At 35.5% G+C, this 24,687-nt stretch overlaps 1 protein-coding gene across 1 annotated transcript in view; it reads right to left on the bottom strand.

Moving 5' to 3' along the window:
* Nucleotides 1–17,954: 17,954 nt before the first annotated feature.
* The window catches only part of LOC121370835 (diacylglycerol lipase-alpha-like), a 48,461-nt gene continuing 41,728 nt past the window's right edge, over nt 17,955–24,687 (bottom strand). Inside the window, exons 15-18 of the mRNA XM_041496337.1 lie at nt 24,513–24,585; nt 23,607–23,803; nt 20,423–20,558; nt 17,955–19,385 (exon numbers count right to left, since the gene is read on the bottom strand). Coding sequence (XP_041352271.1) covers nt 18,117–19,385; nt 20,423–20,558; nt 23,607–23,803; nt 24,513–24,585 — 1,675 coding nt within the window. The 3' untranslated portion in view covers nt 17,955–18,116. The remainder of the gene's footprint in view (nt 19,386–20,422; nt 20,559–23,606; nt 23,804–24,512; nt 24,586–24,687) is intronic.

The following is a 24,687-nucleotide window of genomic DNA, read 5'->3' as shown; positions in this document are numbered from 1 at the left end:
GTAGCTGTTGACTCAAAAAGCCTCAACTAAACTATGTCGTATATACCAGATATAGCAGACGTCGCCGTTTAAGGGGATGCCACTCTCGCTCTCTATCACTCTCCTGAGACCTGTTCAAGAGGAGTCACTTTAACTCACCACAGTCTAGATGCCCTCTTGCTAAAATTCTGCGTCTGCATTAGCATGTGAATTTATATGGTATCAATATGGTAATATCGTAAATGGCTTCCCTCAATTTTATTTTCATGTCGAGGTCTGATGTGGTAACATATGTTTGGATTCGACTAGACAAAGTGAAATGTCTCTCAGTGCTGTCAAGTATATATTTAGACTAAGGTACAAAAGTCGTATGATCGACTATGGTGCGTATATGTGAAATGACTGAGTGAGCCGAATATACCCAAAATCTTGTATAAATGAGGGTGCCCAGCCATTTTGGCATCTGTTCATGAGTAGGTACTGGGTTCGGATCCCAGTCGAGGCATGGGATTTTTAATCCAGATACCGACTCCAAACCCCGAGTGAGTGCTCCGCAAGGCTCAATGGGTAGGTGTAAACCACTTGCACCGACCAGTGATCCATAACTGGTTCAACAAAGGCCATGGTTTGTGCTATCCTGCCTGTGGGAAGCGCAAATGAAAGATCCCTTGCTGCTAATCGGAAGAGAAGCCCATGTAGTGGCGACCGTGGGTTTCCTCTCAAAATATGTGTGGTCCTTAACCATATGTCTGACGCCATATAACCGTAAATAAAATGTGTTGAGTGCGTCGTTAAATAAAACATTTCTTTCTTTCTGTTCATGGGTAATGAAAAGGCATAACACACATACTAAACGTGTATCCGTGCAATAATATGTAGTTGTCATGGTGTACTCGTCAAGACTTCTGCTATACCCGTGATAACAATTAAAACTACATTGTGTCTTAGATTGCTCGTGACGTATTTATTAGTGCTCAACTAATTGGTCTGATTGGCAGGTCGCTAATTAACTAAAGACGAAGTTATTACATGAATGGCAAGTAACAGAATAACAATTAATATATATATATATATATATATATATATATATATATATATATATATATATATATATATATATATATACACACATACAATTGTTTAGGAATTATCTTAATCTGCGAGCACACCTTGCCCCAACACAAGCACAGAAATGCAATAAATGAAGAAACCGATGATAAAAGTCCGCAACATGTGAAAGAATAAAAGAGTCCTTCATATGTATCCATGTGGGTACATAATTTGTTGTCAGGGACGAGGCTTGCAGAGTCCCTGACATCATATTATGTACCCGAGGGTGGAATAGCCCTGTCCCACATGGATACATAATGGAGGATTCTTTTTCTCCCATCCAGTAGATGAAAAACAAGAATTTTGGGAAAAAGTGAAAAACCTACTTTTTTTTTTTTATCTTACAATAAAATAATAACCATAACCATAACTAAAAGTATAAATCGAAAATGATAGTATAATTTCATTATGACAGCAGCTTTCCTTGTTTTTATTAAATATAAAAAGCATTTCTAGCGTTATTTTGCCGTTTACGTGACGTCATCCAATGTTAATATCAGCTCGAACAATAGAAGTCACGTGGTCATGCAAGACCGATTTATTCCGCATGTGCCGACGTCATGGAATACGCCCGTCTTGCATGGCTAGGGATGGGATAAATTCATTTTCCAACTAGTATATCAGGTCTATCTTTAGCTACTGTCTTCATTCAAATGTTTTCCGTTGGCAACTATTTTGATCAGTGACATTTACGACAATAAAGTAGAAAATTCCTAGCTTTGGAAACAAATTCAGGGTAGCATGCTGTTGACCATCAAGTCAACGAAAGGTCTCTCTCTCTCTCTCTCTCTCTCTCTCTCTCTCTCTCTCTCTCTCTCTCTCTCTCTCTGTGTGTGTGTGTGTGTGTGTGTGTGTGTGTGTGTGTGTGTGCTTAAACATGTTTGCATTAACCAAAATCATAGAAAAAAATATCTGCAACAAAATTCACGATCGGTGGTTTAATGGCATGCCGCAAGACATTATTACAATAATTGACAAACATAAATGGGGTACCACGCGAGTAATATAGCAGTTGTATGCAGTAACTACATCAAATAAATGTCCCCGTAATGACTAAGAATGTCTATGAAACGTTATTAGAATTTCAACTGCAATATCAAGAGACGATGCGCGAGGGTAAACTCGAGGGTAAACTGAACAAACAGAAATTATCAGATTAAAAATAATATCGGTGAAGTGGGTTCGAAAGATAGAAATGTTTTATTTAACGACACACTCAACACATTTTATTTACGATTATATGGCGTCAGACATATGGTTAAGGACCACACAGATTTTGAGAGGAAACCCGCTGTCGCCACTACATGGGCTAATCTTTTATTTGCGCTTTCCACAGGCAGGATAGCACAAACCATGGCCTTTGTTGAACCAGTTATTGATCACTGGTCGGTGCAAGTGGTTTACACCTACCCATTGACCCTTGCGGAGCACTCACTCAGGGCTTGGAGTCGGTACCTGCATTAAAATCCCATGCCTCGACTGGGATCCGAACCCAGTACCTACCAGCCTGTAGACCGATGACCTAACTACGACGCCACCGAGGCCGGTAAGTGGGTTCGAATCCTGCTAATTGACACTTGGTGTTTTTAAATATCATAATGATATAAATATACTGTTCAAAATTATACAAGATGAATTAGAAATAACGAAATTTTCCAGTGACAATTGTGTGGTAAAAACAGAAGCAATAATGCGACGTGAAACAGCCGCGACAAAGAGTTATGTCCGAATCAGACCCACATAGGCATCAACGTAGAACTAGTGAAATTCAAGTTAATGCATTAATAACTCGGCAAAGAAAGCATTCAGTGATGTTGATTCGATTAACCGTGTCATATTTCTTAGACGTCATAGATGTTGCCTAAAACGTGTTCGATGGGGCTAAACTTGGACATCGTCGACATAGCTGGTCATGGTACAGTGTCGATGATGTTGCTACTGTATGAACGTTTCATTCCATATTTAATACCGTCTGAATTCAATCCCTTACTTATTTTGAACAGTATGTAATTATGTCGAACAATAAATGAAATATTAAACTATTTTCATGCATAATATTGCTGATATTCGATTTCAGTCTGGATTTCTATCTGATCCTCCAATTTATTATAAAAGGTATTCACCAATAGTATTGGTGGAGGCTGTAATCTAAAGTAAATCTTTTAATATTAAGGATTTTGAAAAGATCTTCAACTTGTGCTGTTGTACACAGATGAAGTCAATGTCAGTAACATTGTTAACTTCCCGACACCGATTGTGGATGGACTTTTGGTTACAGTCACGCTTTCCTGTTAAGTGTTCGTGTGGTCCCTCATTTTTATCCATCGTACATGTAAACCATGACAAATAATACTGCTGTTAACCTATTCAGTGTTCTAACTGACGAGATTTGCTGGTCCAAAACCGGCCTCGGTGGCGTTGTGGTTAGGCCATCGGTCTACAGGCTGGTAGGTACTGGGTTCGGATCCCAGTCGAGGCATGGGGTTTTTAATCCAGATACCGACTCCAAACCCTGAGTGCTCCGCAAGGCTCAATGGGTAGATGTAAACCACTTGCACCGACCAGTGACCCATAACTGGTTCAACAAAGGCCATGGTTTGTGCTATCCTGCCTGTGGGAAGCTCAAATAAAAGATCCCACGCTGCCTGTTGTAAAAGAGTAGCCTATGTGGCGACAGTGGGTTTCCTTTAAAAAGATAAGATAAAAAAAAAATCAATGAGAGAGAGAGAGAGAGAGAGAGAGAGAGAGAGAGAGAGAGAGAGAGAGAGAGAGAGAGAGAGAGAGAGAGAGAGAGAGAGAGAGAGAGAGAGAGAGAGAGAATTATAACATCACATTGTTTACTTGTCAACTTTTTTTTTTATGTGTGGGGTTTTTTTTTTTCAATCTGATTAAAATTAGCTCTACTTGGTCTACCACATGTAATAGTGGAGCTAATTTTAATTAGATTGGGGTTTTGTTGTTGTTTTGTTTTTTGTTGGGGGGGGGGGGGGGGGGGGGGGGGGGGAGCTTTTCAAGAGACAATATGTGGCTCAATGGTAGGATCAATCTCCAACCCTAACTCCAGTGGATCGACAAATTACAAAAGCAATGGTTAGACACCATCAGTATACTGGTATGTCGTTAAAAGCAATTATTTTCTGTCGCTTTTCTCTCTCATAAGCAACAATATAACATAATGTAGTAGACTACAAGTATAAAGTGCTCCCATTCGACCAGTAAAATCACATTAAGCTATTATATGCACTTTGCCAAATTGCCTATGTGGAGAACTGGCTCAAACTGGGAAAACCTCAAAGCGTTTGCTTAAGAAAAAACACATAAACGACAGTTATAAATATTTTAGACTATTATGATTATGGTTAATCATAATAGTCTAAAATATTTAGGGAACCATTATTCAAAGAAAATGTTTGTAAATGTGATTGCCATTAAGATGTATTCCATTGCATATACAATTTATGTTTAAAACCATTTCATGTAAATGTTTACGAAACATTTAACACATTTAAACCATGGCTATTAGATATCTAACATAATAGGGACACATTTGGTGTATAGTGATAAATTAGCAGCAAAGTATATATTTTTTTTAATTAATGACAATAAAAAATAAATTTTATACGCCTATGAAGCATACCATCTAACTTACCTTGAAAGCACAGAAAAACACCCAGACACATATTATATGATAACAATTTAATATGTTATAGCTAAATATGCAAATAAATCCACTTTCAACAAAAAGTCTAGTATCAAACATTTGAATGTAGACATGAATAGATGTGATAAAAATGAATGTCATTGCTACAAGGAATGAAACAATAAACCAGAGTATACAAACAAACATAACAAACCAAGTCAACTTTTTTGTTTTACTATTTTAAAAAAATAACAATCATTAAATACCACACAAGAACCTCAAACCATATTGCACATTAAGAGTAGAAATACACAATGCAGAATTAAGAATAAACAATTATAACATTCTCAATAAAAACTAGGATTATAAATTAAAAATAAAAGCTTCATATAATATGTATGTGTGAGTTATTTTGAATGTTCGTTACAAAGAAACGTGCTCTGTGGATTTCAACTATAATATACTTAACACACACACTAAGCTAAATATATTATCATAATTTACTGTACAAACATTTAGCATGATGATTTCTTGTAAGTCTTCCATGTTCTAAGATATGGTGGTTATAATACATTTTGGGGGGGAAGTAGATTGACCAATAATTTGTTGATTAGAAAAGAAAAAAAAAATACACAAAAGCAGCACACATAAACTGTTCAACTGACTCATTAATTTCAGCTTGTAAACAACACATTTAAAAACTGAATAAATTAACATTTATAAAATTATAACTTGTAACTGAACTAAAGAAACAATGTTTTATTTACTAGTGCACTCAAAACATTTTTAACTATGGTCACATGGTATCGATCTGAACTAAGAATGACATTAACAAACAAAATAACATAATAAATAATGTGCTTTTGTATTTGTCACAAACAATATATTTTTCTCTTTAAAAATAAAAAAAAATAAAAAAATGTTTTTAAATATTCATTCTCTTACCTTATGAAACAATTTTACAGATCTTTATACAAAGTAGAACTTTTAATATAACAGTCTGAAGCTTTATTTTCATTTATATTATTATTATTATTATTACTTTATTTTATTATTTATGTTTTTAAAACATTTATTATTATTATTATTATTCTTTTAATAACAGGTTAAAAATAATTGTGATGTTAGGATATCTGTATTCATAATCATCAAAAAGAAAAGAGAAGCAAAATGACATATCTTTTTAGAATATTTTTTAGGAATTAAGTATTTGATTTCATGATTTGATTTCAAAAGTTCAGTAAACTGCTATCATTATTTTCATAAAATGCATTAAATGAGAATCACATGAAAACAAAAGGTGAAAACCCCCACACATACACACAAAAAATAAATCCCCCCAAATCAAAACAAAACATACAAAACAATTCTGAGAGTGATGCAAAAGCAATACATGTCCCCTACCAGGCTGAAAAAAATTTCATATCCCCAAAGTTCAAGGGCCATAACTCTGAAAAATGGGCAAATCCCCATCAAAGTCAAACTTGATCTGTAACTCAATATGATAAAGCTATATCTTGAGGTATTGTGAAAAAGAAACCCAGAAAACTCTATGTGGGACAGATAGATGAATAGACAGATTAATACAAAACCTAGTCTCCTCTGGTTAAACCAGTAGGTGACCAGTAGAAAAAAAAAAAAAGAAATAGGACCACACAACATCATGTTATCCAAATATTAGGCATGTGTTCATATTATTAACAACACAACCAAATTATCGTCATTTAAATCTATGAACTGATAATCAAGTTACATGGTATCACATGTATTTTTTTCAATACCACAACCATGATATTTATTACTTTAATTTTAATTATAAAAAACTTAATTATAAAAATTATAATATTTTTTTATAAAAAGCAAATGATGTGCAATGAAAGCTAAGTGAGTGAGTATCACATTCAGTTTTGATTTTAGTAACACAAACACATTATTTTACTTATAACATACATGTACTTGATCCTCTAGGAAAATTGTATCATAATATTTCTGTCAGAACCTTTATTCCTTGCTTGAAATGGTCATGTTTTCAGATCTAGATGCCTGGAATTTATTTCAGGGTGTATAAATCAACTACGTATTTGTCCGAATCTTATTTGTTGACAAGAAAATACTTATAGTACTTATAGTCGACTCTAGCTATTTATACTGGATTCATGGGGGACTCATGAGGTACAAAGTGTGTTGGATTAAGGAGACATCTTTCACGCTGTCACTGAACGGGACTTTGAGATAGTGCCAGCTTACACAGATGCTGGTTTGGACAGCATTTGTGACCAGCTGAAATGTTCTGAATTAATTATCACACTTCTTGGTGATGTAATCAGATGTGTTTTTACAAGACACTTAAAAATCATAAACATTCTGGTGTGCACTAAATGGTCACATCAATCTGCGGTCTTGGGACAGCCAACAATACAGAGCAGGGCTTCTAGATTATGGTAGCCCCACTCCCATGGCTAGTGATATTCAATGTTGGGCTAGTAAATAACTACTATTGCCATGCCCGACGGCTAGTGAAAAACATTTGTCAAATATTGCAGTTTGGTCTATTTTGTAAATATAAATATCCTTCCCCTACCCCAACCCCCCAATGTTAGTTTTTTTAAGCTCTATCTCCCTCTTTAGGTGACATCTCATTATTACTATTATTTAGTAAAATTGTATTAATTTAAAGTAAATTAGGGCTAGTGAATTTTTATTTGTGCCTAGTAAAAAAATTTAATCACTGATCCCATGGCTATAAGATTTTATAAAGATTCTAGAATCCCTGCAGAGTGTATAGAGATCACTGTTCTAAGCACAAAAAAAACCCACTCCATAGTCCTTTGCATCCTCCATGAACATAGTTTTTTGCAAATAATTTCAGCTTAAATTGCCGTAAGAAGAAAAGTAAAAGTACACTATTGTAGAAATAACAAAACAACCAACACACCCCACTATTTTTGTATGCAATTCAGAAAACAATTGGCTAAAAAATAAATATTTTATAGTACATACCACAGTAAGAAAACAATGTTCCTTGATGGGTGTATTTAGAGGTTCACGTACCTTTAAATCTATTATGTGATAGCCTGAATTACCATTGCTGCAAAATGTTACCTTTTTTTAGTTCTAAAAGGTTCATACAGAAATGAAATACACTCATCATACAACCATGCTTCCTGTGACCTGATAACCCCTATCACATAATTTGAAGTGCCATTACAACACTGCCCAATAACATGTCCAGTGCTAATGTGATAACAAGGGAATAATATTGTTATGTGTTATCAAGTCACTAGGAAATTAATTCTGCACATGACAGTGGGTTATCAGGTTACTAGGAAATTACATGTATGTCTGTGCAAAAATGTGGTTTGGTTGCTAATTTTTCAAACATCCATTTCCAACAATAAATAGTGAACTACATAAATAAATATAACTTATATTTTCTGTAACATTACAATACCAGTATCTGTTATTTTTCAATTCTTCCTCTTTGAAATGAGTTGCATGATAAAAAGCTTATATGCAAACAGAAACAGCTAGCACATGCAGATAAGATATTTCAATACCATTTTGAAGAAAAAGAGAAAACCTACATAATATATGGTTACTACGTTTTAATAACATGGCTATTTGGCTCTGTTCAGTAACAGTATAACACGTTCGCTGAAGCTTGGCTCTTTCACCATTATCCTGACCTCATCAAATAACCACAATATCAAAACATAGAAACCATACATAGCACTGAACACTAATAAATAAAATGTGTCATTGTTACTAAGAATGATCTAACATTTCACTTAATTTGGTACTACATATATTTTATTAATCTCCTTGAAGTGGAGAGAGAGAATTTATTTTATTTAAATCCCACAACCAATCTGCATACAAAAAGAGTATATGCATAAAAAAGACATACCCAATACTTATAAATTTATTTCAAAGAAAACCTGAAACTTTATATGCATATTAATCACTTGATTTTTCGCACATAAACAATAATAATAATAATAATAATAATAATAATAATAATAATAATAATAATAATAATAATAATAATGAACTGAATTCAACTACAGTATATTGCTTGGTAAAAATGAAACTACCAAAATCAATACGAATACAGAAATGAAAAAAAATCAGGTTTGTAACTGAATGCAGCTCTTCCATGAAGATGAGCTTCAACTCAATAATTTTAATGTAATGTATACATGGAAATATTTGAGTACTATAACACACCACAATTATTGTAGTGGAACGTTACTGAACATGTACACTGTTTCCTAAAACAACACATGTAGTTCAGATATATGAATACCATTTTGAAAAAAAAAAAGAACACCTGCATCACCATACTGCAAATATCTGCTGTGGTTCTAAAGAGGGAATCTCAAAGCAATCATGAAATGTCAACAGAAGTATGTGTATGACAGATGTACAGATGGAATGAGAGTAGCATAGCATATTTCCAATACAGGTTCAAGAAAATGACTGGTAATCAGACAGCCAAACAAAAAACCCACACAGAAAACCAAAGAAAAAACATCAAAAAATTGAAATGGACAAAGCCATCATCTGCAGACACATTTAGAATGTCACAACTAATATGAGAACTGTGATGATCTCAAGTGTCTTAGAAGACATCAACAGTGTTAACATCCCCATCTAAGGAACTGTTTAAATAATCCATAGCATCTAAGGCAATAATGGAATTCATGGGCATGCAATGCTACATACATGTACATTTACAATCTCAATGATACGTAACAATATGTATTATTCATATGCTTTAAACTAAACAGTGTTGCACTTGTATGCATAAGACGTTTGTTAATTCCACACATTAAACCATCTTACAAGACTTTCAGGACATTCCTATGGGATTGTAAAATTAATAGTCTAACATGTTTAGAGTGTTTGAAGGACTTCAGAGTCACTGTAAAAAAACAAAAACCCAAAGATTTCTTTACGTTTTTATGTGCATGCACTTCTTGACAATAAATATTTGGAATTGGCTGGGAACTGCAAGAGATTAATTAAACATACTCTTTTCACAACTTTCACAAAAATTCTTCTTTGTTTTTCATTTCAACTTATGTTTGTGCTTATCTCCAATTATTGTTAATTGTTAATGGTTAGTGAGAGAGAAGAGGGTGTAGTGGCCTTACACCTACCCATTGAATTGTTAAAATTTGCTCTGCATGGGTGGGAGCCGATACTGGGCTGCGAACACTGTACCTACAAGCCTTATGTCCGATGGCTTAACCACGATGCCATTTTCACAAACCATCCTTACTCAATATACATGTATTTTTTTGTCCAGTATGCATTTATATTTTTAAGTTAATTAAAGAAGGCATCACAAAGGCTGATTTGCTAATTAAAAGCATACTATTTAACTAATGATACAAATGGTAGTGTTTTCCCTAGCTTGTTTTAGCATGGTGCGGCACCATGCCTCAATAGTCTAGCACCATCTTGCCCTGAGATTAAACAAGCCTTTTTCACTAATTAATTCTAAAATTGCCTTTATAAAAACCCAAAAAGGTATTATTAATTAATAAAATATGCCTTTTATATCTTTTGCCATTCATTTATTAAAGCAAGCACATAAACATAAATTACATTAATGCTTATTTCAATTACATTTTGTGTATTTTTAATGAAATAAAAGTGCCCCAAAAATGGTGAAAATGCCCTAAAAGTGTTTGGTCTACCATGCCTTGCCAAATTTCTAGGGAAATCACTAAATGGGATGGGTTCAAATGAACAAAATGCTTCACAATCACTATCATTATGAATTGTTTGAATAATATACCATTAGCTGCTGTAGAATTCTACAGTAGTTTCCATAATATGGCATCTCAAGGCCAATCAAGTATTAATGTGATTTTTTTTTTTTATTATTTTTTTTTTTTTGTAACTACAAAAATAATAGTTTCTGGCATGAGTCATTTTGTAGATGGTTTGTCTGACAAGAGTCTCAGGAAAATTAATACCTGGAGCAAGCTTTAGCGAAATCAAAGGATAATTTTTTGTGATGAGTTAAATTTTCCTCCGACAAATTTACTGATGATTTTTTTTTTGCTGAAAATCAAATATATTTACAAAACTGAATAACAATATGATCTGTTCTGTAATATCGTTATTTAACTGTTAATGCAGGCTTTACAGACAGAAAAAAAACACAGGGTTCACAGTACAGTTAGGTTATTTGAAATCTACAAATCATTTTGAAACAAAACGGTACATAAAATGAAGATACGGCTAGTGCATGGTAAACTGTACATGAGTACAGTATATGCGATATTATAATTATAATAACACAGAAAACTAGATGTCATGGCATCGAAGATGACCAGAATAAATTAGAATGGAAGGAAGGAAATGTTTTATTTAACAGAATAAATTAGAATGGAGACAGAACTGAACAGAACTTTAAAAAAACAAACAATATACCATAACAATAACAGTCTGGTGAAATAGGATTACACAGAAATTGCAGCTTTAATCATACATGTAGTTTAATGACATAACTTAGAAAACATTTTAACAGTCCGGTGAAATAGGATTACACAGAAATTGCAGCTTTAATCATACATGTAGTTTAATGACATAACTTAGAAAACATTTTAACACAACTTACATGTGTAGTTATTTTGGTATTTTCCTAACAGAGCGCATCACATCAAAACAAATCACCATGATACAAATACAAACAACAGTATTTAAATTCCATTTTAAACAGCACTTGGTCAATCCTAAACCACTGCATTTGATTGTGGACTAAATATTGTTTAAATTAAACAGCATTTGTTATTGTAAATAAAGACAGGCCTTCATATTTCACGAACACGATCGTTTTCGGTATCGTGTCGGTATCGTGTTGGTAAAATCACGAAACCGACATTTCGTTTCGCATGATTATTATATCGAGTACGACTATTCAGCAGAACCTAAAAACAGTTTCCGATGGGCTTCCATGATCACAAGGCACGGAACCGAAAAAAAAATTCCCATGAGATTTGAAATCCTATGGCCTGTAAAAAGATATCTTAATAAAAAGATGAGAATTACTGAAAATCTTCTTTTTTTTTTTAAAAACCCAAAAAACATCCCAAAATGTAATATCAAAAATAATTACAAATAACAATGGTTAAGAAAACGTAAATTCATGAAATGTATAACATATTATATTGATTTTAGGAATCATGATTAAATAATTTAATTACCCATTTTGAGATGAAATATATATGTTAATTTTATGAAAGATGATTACATGATCTAATGACACATTAATGCATTTGCAACACAACAATATACAACTATTAAATATTTGTTCTGAAGTGGCAAGCAAAGAGGCCAGATATAGTTTTAAACATATATTATGTATCTAATTTTGTCAGTATTATTATTATAAAGTTATATAAAAGCTACATAATAGTAATAAAGGAAATCTGTATGCATGACCATGCATAAAACAATTTACATTAAAAGAGCAGGAAGAAAATGTGTAACCAAAGTGGATTGTACAATTTAAATATATAGACATTATCTACCTAAAGTAATGTTTCGGTGTCTTCGTTAACAAAACCTAGCTTGCCTTAGTTAATAAGTAACATTCTTATAATATCCTGTATATGGAAAATTATTGTATAAATAAAAATGTAGTATTTTTGTGAATTACACACTATAAACTAAAATATTTTCTGGTATATCACTTAACGTAAAATACAAAAACGTAAATTTAATATGCCATAATAAAAACAACAACAATAAAGCAACTATTTTAATTGCATACACATATGCACCAGAAAACCATTTTCAACTATATGACATTTGTATATAAATAAAAGTATCTTTAAAAAATACAAGTAAATTTCTGTCATGGACAGTTTGACAGGAATAAATAATGTAAACATACAATGTATTTCATACAGAAAACACACAGAACATGTATTAAACAGTAACAAACTTCAACAAGTACCAATAATATTACTTACACCTTTCACAACAAATATATCATAAACTTTAATAGTAACACATCAGAGTATTTAACTTCGAATCAGTGTTGTAAAATATGTTTTTTTGTGGATCTGGGGCCCATTTCACTAAACATCGTAAGTTAACGTCTGCTACTAGCAGTTATACCGGTCGTGCGTTTACATATGTTTGGCATCTATTTCAAGCAAAAAGTTACATCATGGTAAATGGAGCATTTAAAGACAAAAGAAAATGAACTGTGTGAACTTAACTACATTAGTTGTACATATAGTGTTAATAGTAATAAGAATTGTGGTTTAGTTGTAGATTTATGTTTATGTGCATAGCTAGGCTTGCGATATTTCGTGAAATTGGGCCCTCAGTAGTAAACACACCTGAATGTTCATGTAGCTGTTATCGGAATCAACTGCTACATTCATTGTTCACACCTGTAAGTACACAAACTATATAACCCATGTGGAATTTTAGCTTTACTGGAGCGTGGGAAAGATGACAAGTCCCATATAAAATAGCATGATGTAAATTAATGGACAAGTAATCACATGAAGTATGATGGCTCATAGGATCGATTGCCTTCAATGTCCCGTTTCCCCTCCCACAGGTCAAAAGCGATGTCCCATAATTTGTACAAAGGCTGTGGTACATATACAGAACTTCATATACATTGTTTTCGCTTCCTATTTATTGCACAAGTTTATTTTGCGCAGGAATATATACGAGACTGCGTAGTGGCCGAGTGGTATGTTCTTTTGCAAAATAAATAGGAAGCAAAAACAATGAATATGAAGTTCTGTATTTATTACATGCCTTCTTTTATGTTTTACATGTACATACTCTGCGACAGCCTCGTGTAATGTTTCAAATATGATGTGACATCATTTGTAAATCATATACATGTATGACATCAGTAAATAAAAGGTGCTAACTGCAGTAAAAAGAAAAAAAGAATTCCCTGTTTAAAAGTTCCGGTCCAGATCACACACATGTGCGATACAAAATAAATTTATCACACAGTTTCAAAATAAATTTATCACTAAAGTAAAATTGAATAGGTACATGTATATAATAAATGTATGTATTATTCGGTCTATGGTAAAGTGCCTATAAAATATCCCAGGTCCCTTACTGGATTTTGGTAGGGGTAACCCATCTAGTGGGAGCAAGTTTTCTCTCTTGACCAAATGTCGAAATAACAGACATCAAACTGCCATATATCTGACATCCGATCAGGGCATTTTACATACATGTAATAACAACCTTTATACTGTAACTTCATTTACTTCTTCTGTTACATCAGTAGGACGAACAGACGAGTATGCCTTCTTTATTACACACATGCATTGTCATATTTCTGTCATAAATGTAAACAATCTGCAGTCTTCCAATGCATAGATGCATGTATATGGTTAAAATGCCTTTTTAAACAAGCCGACAAATAAACGATCCATGATGTGAAGTGGGAACAGAGCTCAAAATGGAACAAATGCGTTTGCCACATCATTTGATAAATTAATTGGCATAGTCACACATTCACTGTATGTCAACCTGTTGCTGTAATGTATATTACTACCGTATATCTTCGCCTATAAGTCGAATTTTTTTCACCCAAACATTATTTTATAACTTGGGGGGTCGACTTATAAGAGGGTAAAAAAAATTCACCCAAAAATATTACCGTTTTGGGGATTATTTTACAAGTTTTATTGTTGAAGTATGCCCTGTATTTATACTCAAATATCTTAATTTGGCACATTTATTTTTTATAACCTTTTTTTTTCGGCATTATAACGGTTTTGGTTATGCGAAAAGGCATGCGATCTCACTCACATACCAAGACAACAGTCCACTTCGTTAAAATAACAGTCATCACTAATAGCAAAAATGTAAACAATACTAACTACCAGTTGCCTGAGTTTATTTTGAAATCTGGTCACTGGCATTAATGGTTGTTCAAACAATGTTTTGTCGGTGATTAACTTCATGAACATTACCGAGCTTTCCCTTAAAATAGACTGCAGTTCACTAGAGCAATAGGGACACACATCATTTGGTACAAAAACCAGCGTACTTTCCAGAGTTATCCTCCTTAAATGTATTAATATGGCGGCAAAACATGTACTTTCAGTTTTATCGTAGTGATCTGTTGTCAGTGTTGATAAATAAAGTTGTTGTCTGTGCACAAAACCATGCTGTACAGTGCCATACAGTGACGGTCAAACAGCTTTCACTCTCTACTAAGGGAATATTTCGTTTTGGTGCTATGTAGTTTGATTGGCATGTTGCGACGTACAAAACGTCTAAAACGTGAAAAACGAAGTTTGTAAAATAATTTTCTTTTGTTCAGATATTGTACATTATTGTTCTCATGTGCTGAAAGTAAGAAATACTTCAATATTTATAACTTGTTTTTCATGGGTCGACTTATAAACGGGTCAATAAAAAAATACGTTTTCAGGGCTTGAAATTAGGGACTCGACTTACAGCCGAGATCGACTTACAGGCGAAGATATACGGTATATATATATTCAAGGCAGAGAATAAACACAATCTGACCTTCTCACCTTCCTAATATGTCCCGGTTAAGCTAACTAATTTTATATACGATTGTCGATCTCTCAAGAGATTATCGGCTGGAATTACTTCAGCACCTTTATGGTATGTATGTCTAGGATAATTGAAATTATTTCTTACACGTTGGTCAGACACCGTCTGCATGTCATTAGTCAAGAGTACTGATTCAGCACAGTTACAGACATTTCTGGAGATTCATCAACACCCATGAAACTTTGTGAATAACAGTGCAATTTCACACAGAACTGATAACTTTCATTTTAACTTTCCAAACATGAAATGGCCGTAATTTTTGTTTTGGCCTGAACCTTTGCATGAAATAGGCTTATATTTGGACCAAGACACTGTGCTGAATACTGGGGGAATACGAACAGGGGTGATAAGACCATTCTGAGACTAGCAGCCATTCTGTGCAGCTGGCAAGTGAAGCTGTTGCATGCCAGCAATATACAAATTTGTTTTTTATCACCAGACCCTTTTGCATGTTGCATAAGAACAAAATGTTTTTAACCCATAAACATGTCAGGTACCTGTACTACATGTATTTAGATGATAATGTAAACCTTTTGTTTTTAAAACAGCCTAACATCATATATATATATATATATATATATATATATATATTATATATATATATATATATATATATATATATATATATATATATATATATATATATATATATATATATGGAGATTTCAAAGTAATATGTATATATATATATATATATATATATCTATCTATCTATCTATCTATCTATCTATCTATCTATCTATCTATCTATCTATCTATCTATCTATCTATCTATCTATCTATCCATCCATATATCTATCTATCTATCTATCTATCTATCTATCTATCTATCTATCTATCCATCCATATATATATTATATACATTATATATATATATATATATATATATATATATATATATATATAGATAGATATATATAGATATATATATATATAGATATATATAGATATATATAGATAGATATATATATATACTAGTGGAAAAAAATAACTGTGTAACCTAAAAAATCTGATGAAAATAAAACCGCTCAATATTTTAGCCTGATGTTTTGTACATGTTACCAGTGAACGCACCGCCACACAATAGCTGGGTCAATGCCGTATTTGCACGTGCAGTTTTGCTTCTGGGACATGAACATGTTTTTCCCATTTTTTTCTCCCAACATGTTACTTTTCAAGTTTTTGTCGACTTTTCAACTGTCGGGTCATTGCATGCCAACCGGGGGTACAGAAAAGCAGGTTATTTCTGTTGAAAATTGTAGCAGAGCAATGCCCAGGCTAAACGAAAATGACCGCCTTCGCGCAATTGGCATGATCCAGGCTGGTATGCGCCATCACGCTGTCGCTACGCAATTTGGTGTACACATAAACAGTATTCAGGCTTTGTGGAGACGTTATCAACATGTTGGTAATATCAGAGACCAACAACGTGCAGGCCGTCCACGCGTGACGTCACGACAGCAGGACAACCACATCAGACTCGTGCACCTCAGGAATCGATTCCAAACGGCAAGTCTGACAGCGCGGACCATTCCTGGATTGCGTGCCATTAATCCCAGAACTGTACGGAATCGATTACGTGAACATGGTATCCGTCCGCGACGCCCGGCTGTCCGTTCAGTTTTGCTAAGACGTCATCGTGTAGCACGTTTGGCTTGGTGTAGAAGACACTTGCACTTTAATCGCCGTGACTGGGCGGGTATACTGTTTACGGACGAGTCCAGGTTTCACTTGGACAGCAGTGACGGCCGTTCAAGAGTGTATCGTCGTGTTGGAGAAACGTTTTAGTGACGCCTGTGTTGTGGAGCGACGTGCATTTGGCGGAGGCAGTGTCATGGTTTGGGGTGGCATCACGTCAACTGGACGAACACCTCTTGTGGTCATCGATGGCAATTTGAACGCTGTACGCTACCGTGACGACATTATTCAGGCTCACGTCATCCCATTTGTGCAAGGACAGCAACGTCACATCACGCTTCAGCATGACAATGCTAGACCTCACGTCGCCCGGGTGGTAATGGATTTTCTAGCACAGCAGAACATCGATGTGTTGCAGTGGCCTGCGGTCTCACCCGATCTTGCACCAATCGAGCACGTCTGGGATGAGATGCATCGTCGTGTACGTGCACTGCCTAACCAGCCGCTGACGTTGAGAGCGCTTGGTCAGACGTTAGTACAGATCTGGAACGGCATTCCCCACGCATTCTTCAACAATTTGGTAGGCTCTATGAGGCGACGGTGCCAGGCCTGCATCGACGCAAACGGTGGCCATACGCGCTATTAACTTTGTGAACTGGTTTTTTTACCCCCCATGTCTTTCATCCCCAATACCGATGAAATGACGGATGCTGTGACATTTTAAATGAATTGACGTTTTGCTTAATTGCCTAATAAATAATGCTATATGATCACTTTATCGTTTCATGTCTTGAAATTATGTTTTTATCAACATGATAACCATACACAGTTACTTTTTTCCACTAGTATATATACATATTACTTTGAAATCTCCATTCCATTAAAGACTGGGCTAATGAGCCCAAAAGCCTTGAGGCACTTAACAAACACTAACTTTCTCTAAACATTTTATCCAGACAGCATATATTTAACTTATGGTTTTTTAAAAAGAAACCATTGCAGCAGTTAACAAATGGACAAAACAATAACCTACAGATGCATGAAACCCTCTGCAGTAGACATAACCAAATCACATATAAATGAGTACTTCTGCTTTGTAGGTAAAATGTGCATTTCACATGGTGTAGTTTTTACTTCAGTCATCATGATCATGTCACACAATTTCAGCTTCAGTGGTTGTAAAGTCAAAGATTTTTGCTCCAGAAGTAGTAGTAGTATTAGCAGCACCTCCCTCTTGAAGATCTTGCTCGATATCAAACGACATTTCCTCTTTGATCTGGGTTCCTTCGAATACCATTGCACTGTCCTCGATGTATGCAATGTCCGTCATTTCTGGTGACCGACGGATGTGTGCGATAGCTGGCTGTAGCAGTGCCCCTGCCGACGTACAGTGCCTCATAGGAGGAGGATGTTTGCTTTTAACACCGTGGGTGTGAACAGAAGCAGCCGGCTGGGCACAACTAGAGGGTCTGCAGGAATTCACGGGAGGCTGATAAGCTCCATATGGGTAGCCTGTTCCAGCAGGAGAGTAGTGCAAGTTAGGGTGGCCGTATTCAAACTGAGTGCACTCATCCGGGGAGTGCTGCGAAATGGTGACATTCTCCTTCACCACCGTCAGGGCTGTTCTGGGCCTCCCGGCATTATCTGCCGGTTCAGTCACGTAACTGTTAACCTTAGGAACAAGCTTCTGCTCCTGCTGCTGAGGCATCTCACAGACTGTGACCACTGCATCAATGTTGAAGTTTTTAGAGACATCCCTTTCACATCTGTCCTTCTCGTTTGTCGAGTTCAGATTACTGTCTGTGTTACTCATACACAGATCGGCCACTTCACTCTTGTTTAACAAGCTACCATCATCGTTATTGGGACGACCGACCCGAGAGCTCTGCATGTTACTCAACACATCATTTTGTACCCTATGCTCTGGAGACTGGGCTATGGTTTCAAGCTCGGAGAAACTGGGCTGCAGTCTGTAGACCTTCCCATCAGGAGCCGAGCTGATGAGGGCGAGACTTGAAGATGCCGACAGCGTTTCTGGACTGGCCAGCGGTGCTGTTTCCACCTTGTAGTCCTGTTGGAACCTCAGCGTCAGTGCCACGTGTCGTCTGATGTCTTCAGGACATGCGTCCGTGCTGGATGGCTGCGAGACCGAGTCTGGTTCGAGAAGGTCGCGCGAAGTGTTCCCTCCGCTCGACGACTGGAGAGGAATGTCTTCCCACTGGTGGTCCGCAGTCGAGTAGTCGTTTGTTGCCGAGCTGTGGGTGTTGCTGGCCGAACACCAGTTTGATGGGAAATTCATCTCCACGCCATCTTTAAGAGGTGATGAATGTTTGGAGGACAACGAGTCGTGGGACAGTAGGACCTTTCTTTCGGCCTCCGTCAGTGTCCGGACTGGCTTGGGTGGTCCGACTTTAACAAGTACCTGCAATACACCACAGAGAACTGAAGACACCCTGTCTTGGACACATCCACCGAGAAATTCAGAGAATATGTCCAAGACAGACATGCTTTGACCTTCAATGGGTGTAAACACGTGTCAAATGGTTGACTGACTGACTAAAGTAAATACAATGGTAAGCCATAATATGTGACAGGAAATAATGCTATAAAACAAGAAAAAGCAAACTATAAAACATAACACATACTTTCTAGACTAAGAATAATCAATTAAAATGCAGCACCTGTTACGTCTCACACACTCTGTTTAAACATAACAGTAATATTAACACACTCACACAATAAAAGACATTCATTAATAAATAAAAATGTCACTCTTAAAATATTGGTTACAGCTATAAAACATTTAGATGCAAAGATACTTTGGTCATTTGTTTATCCAAATTGTCCTGTTACCACTTTTGTTAGTGGGATAGTAATAAGATTCTTGAAGAGTTATAAATTATGATAATTTTATATTTCATTTATGTTATGCATTGTTTTAAAAAAATCAGCGTACAGCTTTTGACACTTCTGATGATGCAATATCACACCAATTAGAAAAGCAAATATTACTGCTTTAATCTTTATTATGTCTGTCTGTCTGTCTATTAAACAAAATATTTTATAACAGTCACACATACTCAAGGAGCCACCTTCATTAACCAGTAACCTGCTTTAATAAACCACCTCTATCACAGGCAGCACACCTATTAAATTGCAACCACCTTCTCCCACCAAACACCTGCTTCTACTTCAGTCAATAATTTCACCCAGTATTGAGCAGTCACTCGTACTACTCCCTTGGGTGGCTGCAGAATTCAGATTTGACTCATATTTTCTTCCTTATGCTTTAACAGGCAAGACTAAGTAAGAACTGTAATATCGACCATGCTACAAACCTCATGTTACAAGCCGCATGTCAGGTGTTTTAAATTGCAATGCCACTTACGACATAGTGGTCTGGGTCTTTCTCCCAGTGAGGCCATAAATCACAGCTGATGACAAGGTCTGTATAATTACCCGTTCGAGAGCATCCAGTACGCTGTCTGGCATATGGTCGTTAATCATCGTTGGCGAGATGAGAACTTCATCAAAATCAGCATTATTGGCCCACACGGCTTGGTACACCGGCTTGGGATTGTCACAACACAGTGAACTGAAATTACAGAACACAATCTGCATTATTAGTCTGTACTGCTCGGGATTGTCACAACACAGTGAACTGAAATTATATAACGCAATCTGCAGTATTGGCCCACAAAGTTTGGCATTGTCACATAATATTACATAACAAAGTCTGCTTTATTGCCCATACTGGCTTGGGATTGTCACAACACAGTGAACTGAAATTACATAACACAATCTGCATTATTCCACTCAATTTGTATTGGTACAATACATGTATAACACAATTCTGAATTACTGATCCACACAGCTGGCTGTATACTTTCATAGAAGGAAGGAAATGTTTTATTTAATGATGCACTCAACACATTTTATTTACAGTTATATGGTGTCGGACATATGGTTACGGACCACATAAATATTGAGAGAGGAAACCCACTGTCGCCACTTCATGGGCTACTCTTTTCGATTAGCAGCAAGGGATCTTTTATATGCACCATCCCACAGACAAGATAGTACATACCACAGCCTTTGTTATACCAGTCGTGGTGCACTGGCTGGAATGAGAAATAGCCCAATGGGCCCACCGACAAGGATCGATCCCACACCGACCGCGCATAAAGCAGGTGCTGTACCACTGGGCTACGTCCTGCCCCCTAATTTCATAGAAGTGATATCAAAGTATCCACTAAATTCACAGTGATTTTGATTTAATTCATATAATTATAAATATTTAGGCCTGCAACTGATGACGGTAAAGCTTATGTATGATGGGGACAGTACCATTTGAGATATCTCCCTGTGACTTAATTATTTAATAAATATAAAATCAAATATCAGCCTTTCTTGCATCACTATGTTCCCACTGTAAATCATGAATATTATCACGTTAACTAATTTAGCAGGGTCAGGCGTGTTAATCATTTCAGACACTAAGGCCGTAAAGTTACATTATTTTTTAATATAATATGTCTGTTATTACCATCGTATATCTGCTAAGCATGACAGCACTAATACTCTGGTTCTGAAATTTCACATTTTACTGTTTAGTCTCGGATCATGTTAACTAATATTTTAGCCCAGTGGTAAACCACTTGTCTGATGCGCTGTTGATCCCCGTCGGTGGGCCCATTGGACTACTTATCAATTCAGACAGTGCACAAAAACTGGTATATTAATAGCTATGGTATGTGCTATCCTGGCTGTGGGATGGTGCATATAAAAGATGCCTTGCTACTAATGGATAAAATGTAGCGGGTTTCCTCTCTAAAACGATATGTCGAAATTACCAAATGCTTGACATGCACTAGCCGATGGTTAATAAAATCAATGTCTCATACCATGTTGAAGCTACAAATTCAATGAATCAGATTGTTATGAAGTGGATAGGTGGGGAAAACATTAACTGTATGAATATGAAATGACATGGAAAACATTTGTATCCAGGTATAATGGTTTGTCAATGACAGAAGTCACAGTTTCAATCATTCAGATTTATTGTAAAGTGAATGAAAAGTGAAGTTAAGGCGAAGACATTTTTTTTAAAGGGACATTCCCTTGTTTGCTTCAATTTTCAAGATGTTATCGACTAACAGAGACGTTTTAACGATTGTAATTACATATCAAATATATATTTCTGCAAAAATATTAGTGGCTGTATATTAAACGTGTTTCTGATCATTCTAATATTTGTACTATGTTAAATTTCATTTTATTTCTTAAAATATGGTTTTTTGTACCAGTACGTACAAAATTATTTGAAGACAAAATCCAGTTTGGGCTTCTTACAAATATTAAAATGACCAGAAACACACTGAATATTCTATGGAACATGATATTCTAAACAAGAAAATATATTTAATATGTAAGTTTAATTGTAGAAATATTGTATTAGTCTGAAATACATGTATCTTACAATGCAGCAAATTTGAATTGTATGAATACGAAATGACTTGGGAAACAACATTTGTAGCCAGGTAGACAAGTCAAGATGTTTAAAGCACCATTTCTCAGTAATCCCTCAGCAATTCATTTTGAAAAAACATATCATGGCCCAAATTTAGGAAGCCTGTTTGTCTTAAATGAAGGTGTTTAAGCAGTGTAAATGCATGATTATAGTTACACACTTGTAAGTCAAAAGCAGGCTTTATACATTTGGCCCAGTATGTTGATGTTCTGATTAAATTAAACATACCACACAGATTATCTGAATGTATTAAAGTTAAAGTTTGTCTTGTTTAACACCACTAGAGCACATTGATTAATTAATTAATCATCGGCTATTGAATGTCAAACATTTGGTATTTCTGACTCATAGTCATCAGAGGAAACCCGCTACATTTTTCTTAATGCAGCGGCCTTTGACCAGTCGTGGTGGACTGGTTGGAACGAGACAAAACCCAATCAGCTGAATGAATCCATCAAGATGGTTTGATCCTCAAGCGAGCACACAACAGACTGAGCTAAATCCTGCCCCCGAATGTATTAAAGATTTGCAGGAACATGGTGTTATGGAAATATCACCATGGAACAACTAATCTCACAAAATAATGAAAATGAAGACACTTTATAATTCAGTGTCATGATGGTCTGATCTCTTGACTCGTACTTAATGTAAGGTAGGAAAGAAATGTTTTAGTTAACGACGCACTCCACACATTTTATTTACGGTTATATGGCGTTGGACATATGGTTAAGGACCACACATATATTGAGAGAGGAAACCTGCAGTCGCCACTTCATGGGCTACTCTTTTCAATTAGCAGCAAGGGTTCTTTTATATGCACCATCCTACAGACAGGATAGCACATACCACGGCCTTTCATATACCAGTCGTGGTGCACTGGCTGGAACGAGAAATAGCCCAGTGGGCCCACTGACGGGGATCAATCCCAAACTGACCACGCATCAAGCGAGTGCTTTACCACAGGGCTACATCCCATCCCCATACTTAATGTAAGAGTCCTTCTCCTATGTATAGATTAAAAGTAGGGGAAATACTACACAATGATACACTTAATACATTCTGTCCGTATAACAGTCAGGGCAAATCAACTGGTTGCTAAATGTTGCCACTGACCTCTTTTCCTGAGGCGGGTGTGTCCTGACAACATGGATGATGGTTCCTGGCGGGTAGAGCGGTGCGGTGGCCGACAAACCGATGTGGGCGTCGCTAGGGTGCGCCGTCACGTCCCTCCTCAACATGTGGTCAGCCGACGACTTTTTCTCATCTTCCTTGCCAAGGCAACACGACATGGCAGAGGATATGATTTTCCACTAGAAGACAAAATAAAACACAAAATTTATATGTTCTGTACATGCCATTGTTATTGTTGATATTGATTTAGACTTTTCAATATTTTTAATTTAATTTTTATTTTATAAGCAACTTATCACTAAACATTCATTCAATTAAAGGGACATACCCTAGTGTTTAAACACTAAGGCATATGGTTTGACTATTAGAACCCTTTTTGACAACTGAAATCATACTTTACTTAGATTTTATTGTTTAGCTTATCCATTTCCGTACATTCGGAGTGTTTTTGGCCATCCTGGTGCTTTTAATATCACAAATTGCATTGCTCATATTTTTAAAAACGCATGTGCATCCGAGAGGTAACAGTCGAGTTTTAGTCTATTTTTAGAGAGTATTTCACTATTTCAAAATCACAGGCTCATGTTTCACTCAATCGTAACTTTATCCAAATGTGTTACAGATTACTTGAACTTAGTGTTACTCTGTCCCCTTAAGATCATGTTTTGCAACACTTTGAACATTGTGCTGTTATGTTGTTATGTATTATTTGTAAAGGACATGAGGCACCTGTTATGTGAATGAATCTAAAAAACTCAACAGAATCTAAAAAATTATACCATTACACATTTTTCAAATTATGTAAGAATTATAATTGAGTAATATTGCTATATTATGAAGAAAAGACTTAATTCTAAATGACCATTAGCCTTTTAGACGATGCCTTACCTTGGGTTCTGAACTTTCTTTGATCATGTTAATAATATCTGTTCGAAGAAGTTCCATCTGAGGTAGACCAATTCTGAAACATGACATACATGTAAATATGATTCAGCTTGTGTGCTTTTTAATATCCATTTATCAGAATTGTAATGAAAATTAATTCATATACAAAAAAAACCTG

Source organism: Gigantopelta aegis, chromosome 4, assembly GCF_016097555.1.
Source record: "Gigantopelta aegis isolate Gae_Host chromosome 4, Gae_host_genome, whole genome shotgun sequence".
Taxonomy (NCBI): Eukaryota; Metazoa; Mollusca; class Gastropoda; order Neomphalida; family Peltospiridae; genus Gigantopelta; species Gigantopelta aegis.
Note: the sequence above shows the minus strand (reverse complement) of the source record. Positions and strands in the feature narration are given on the sequence as shown.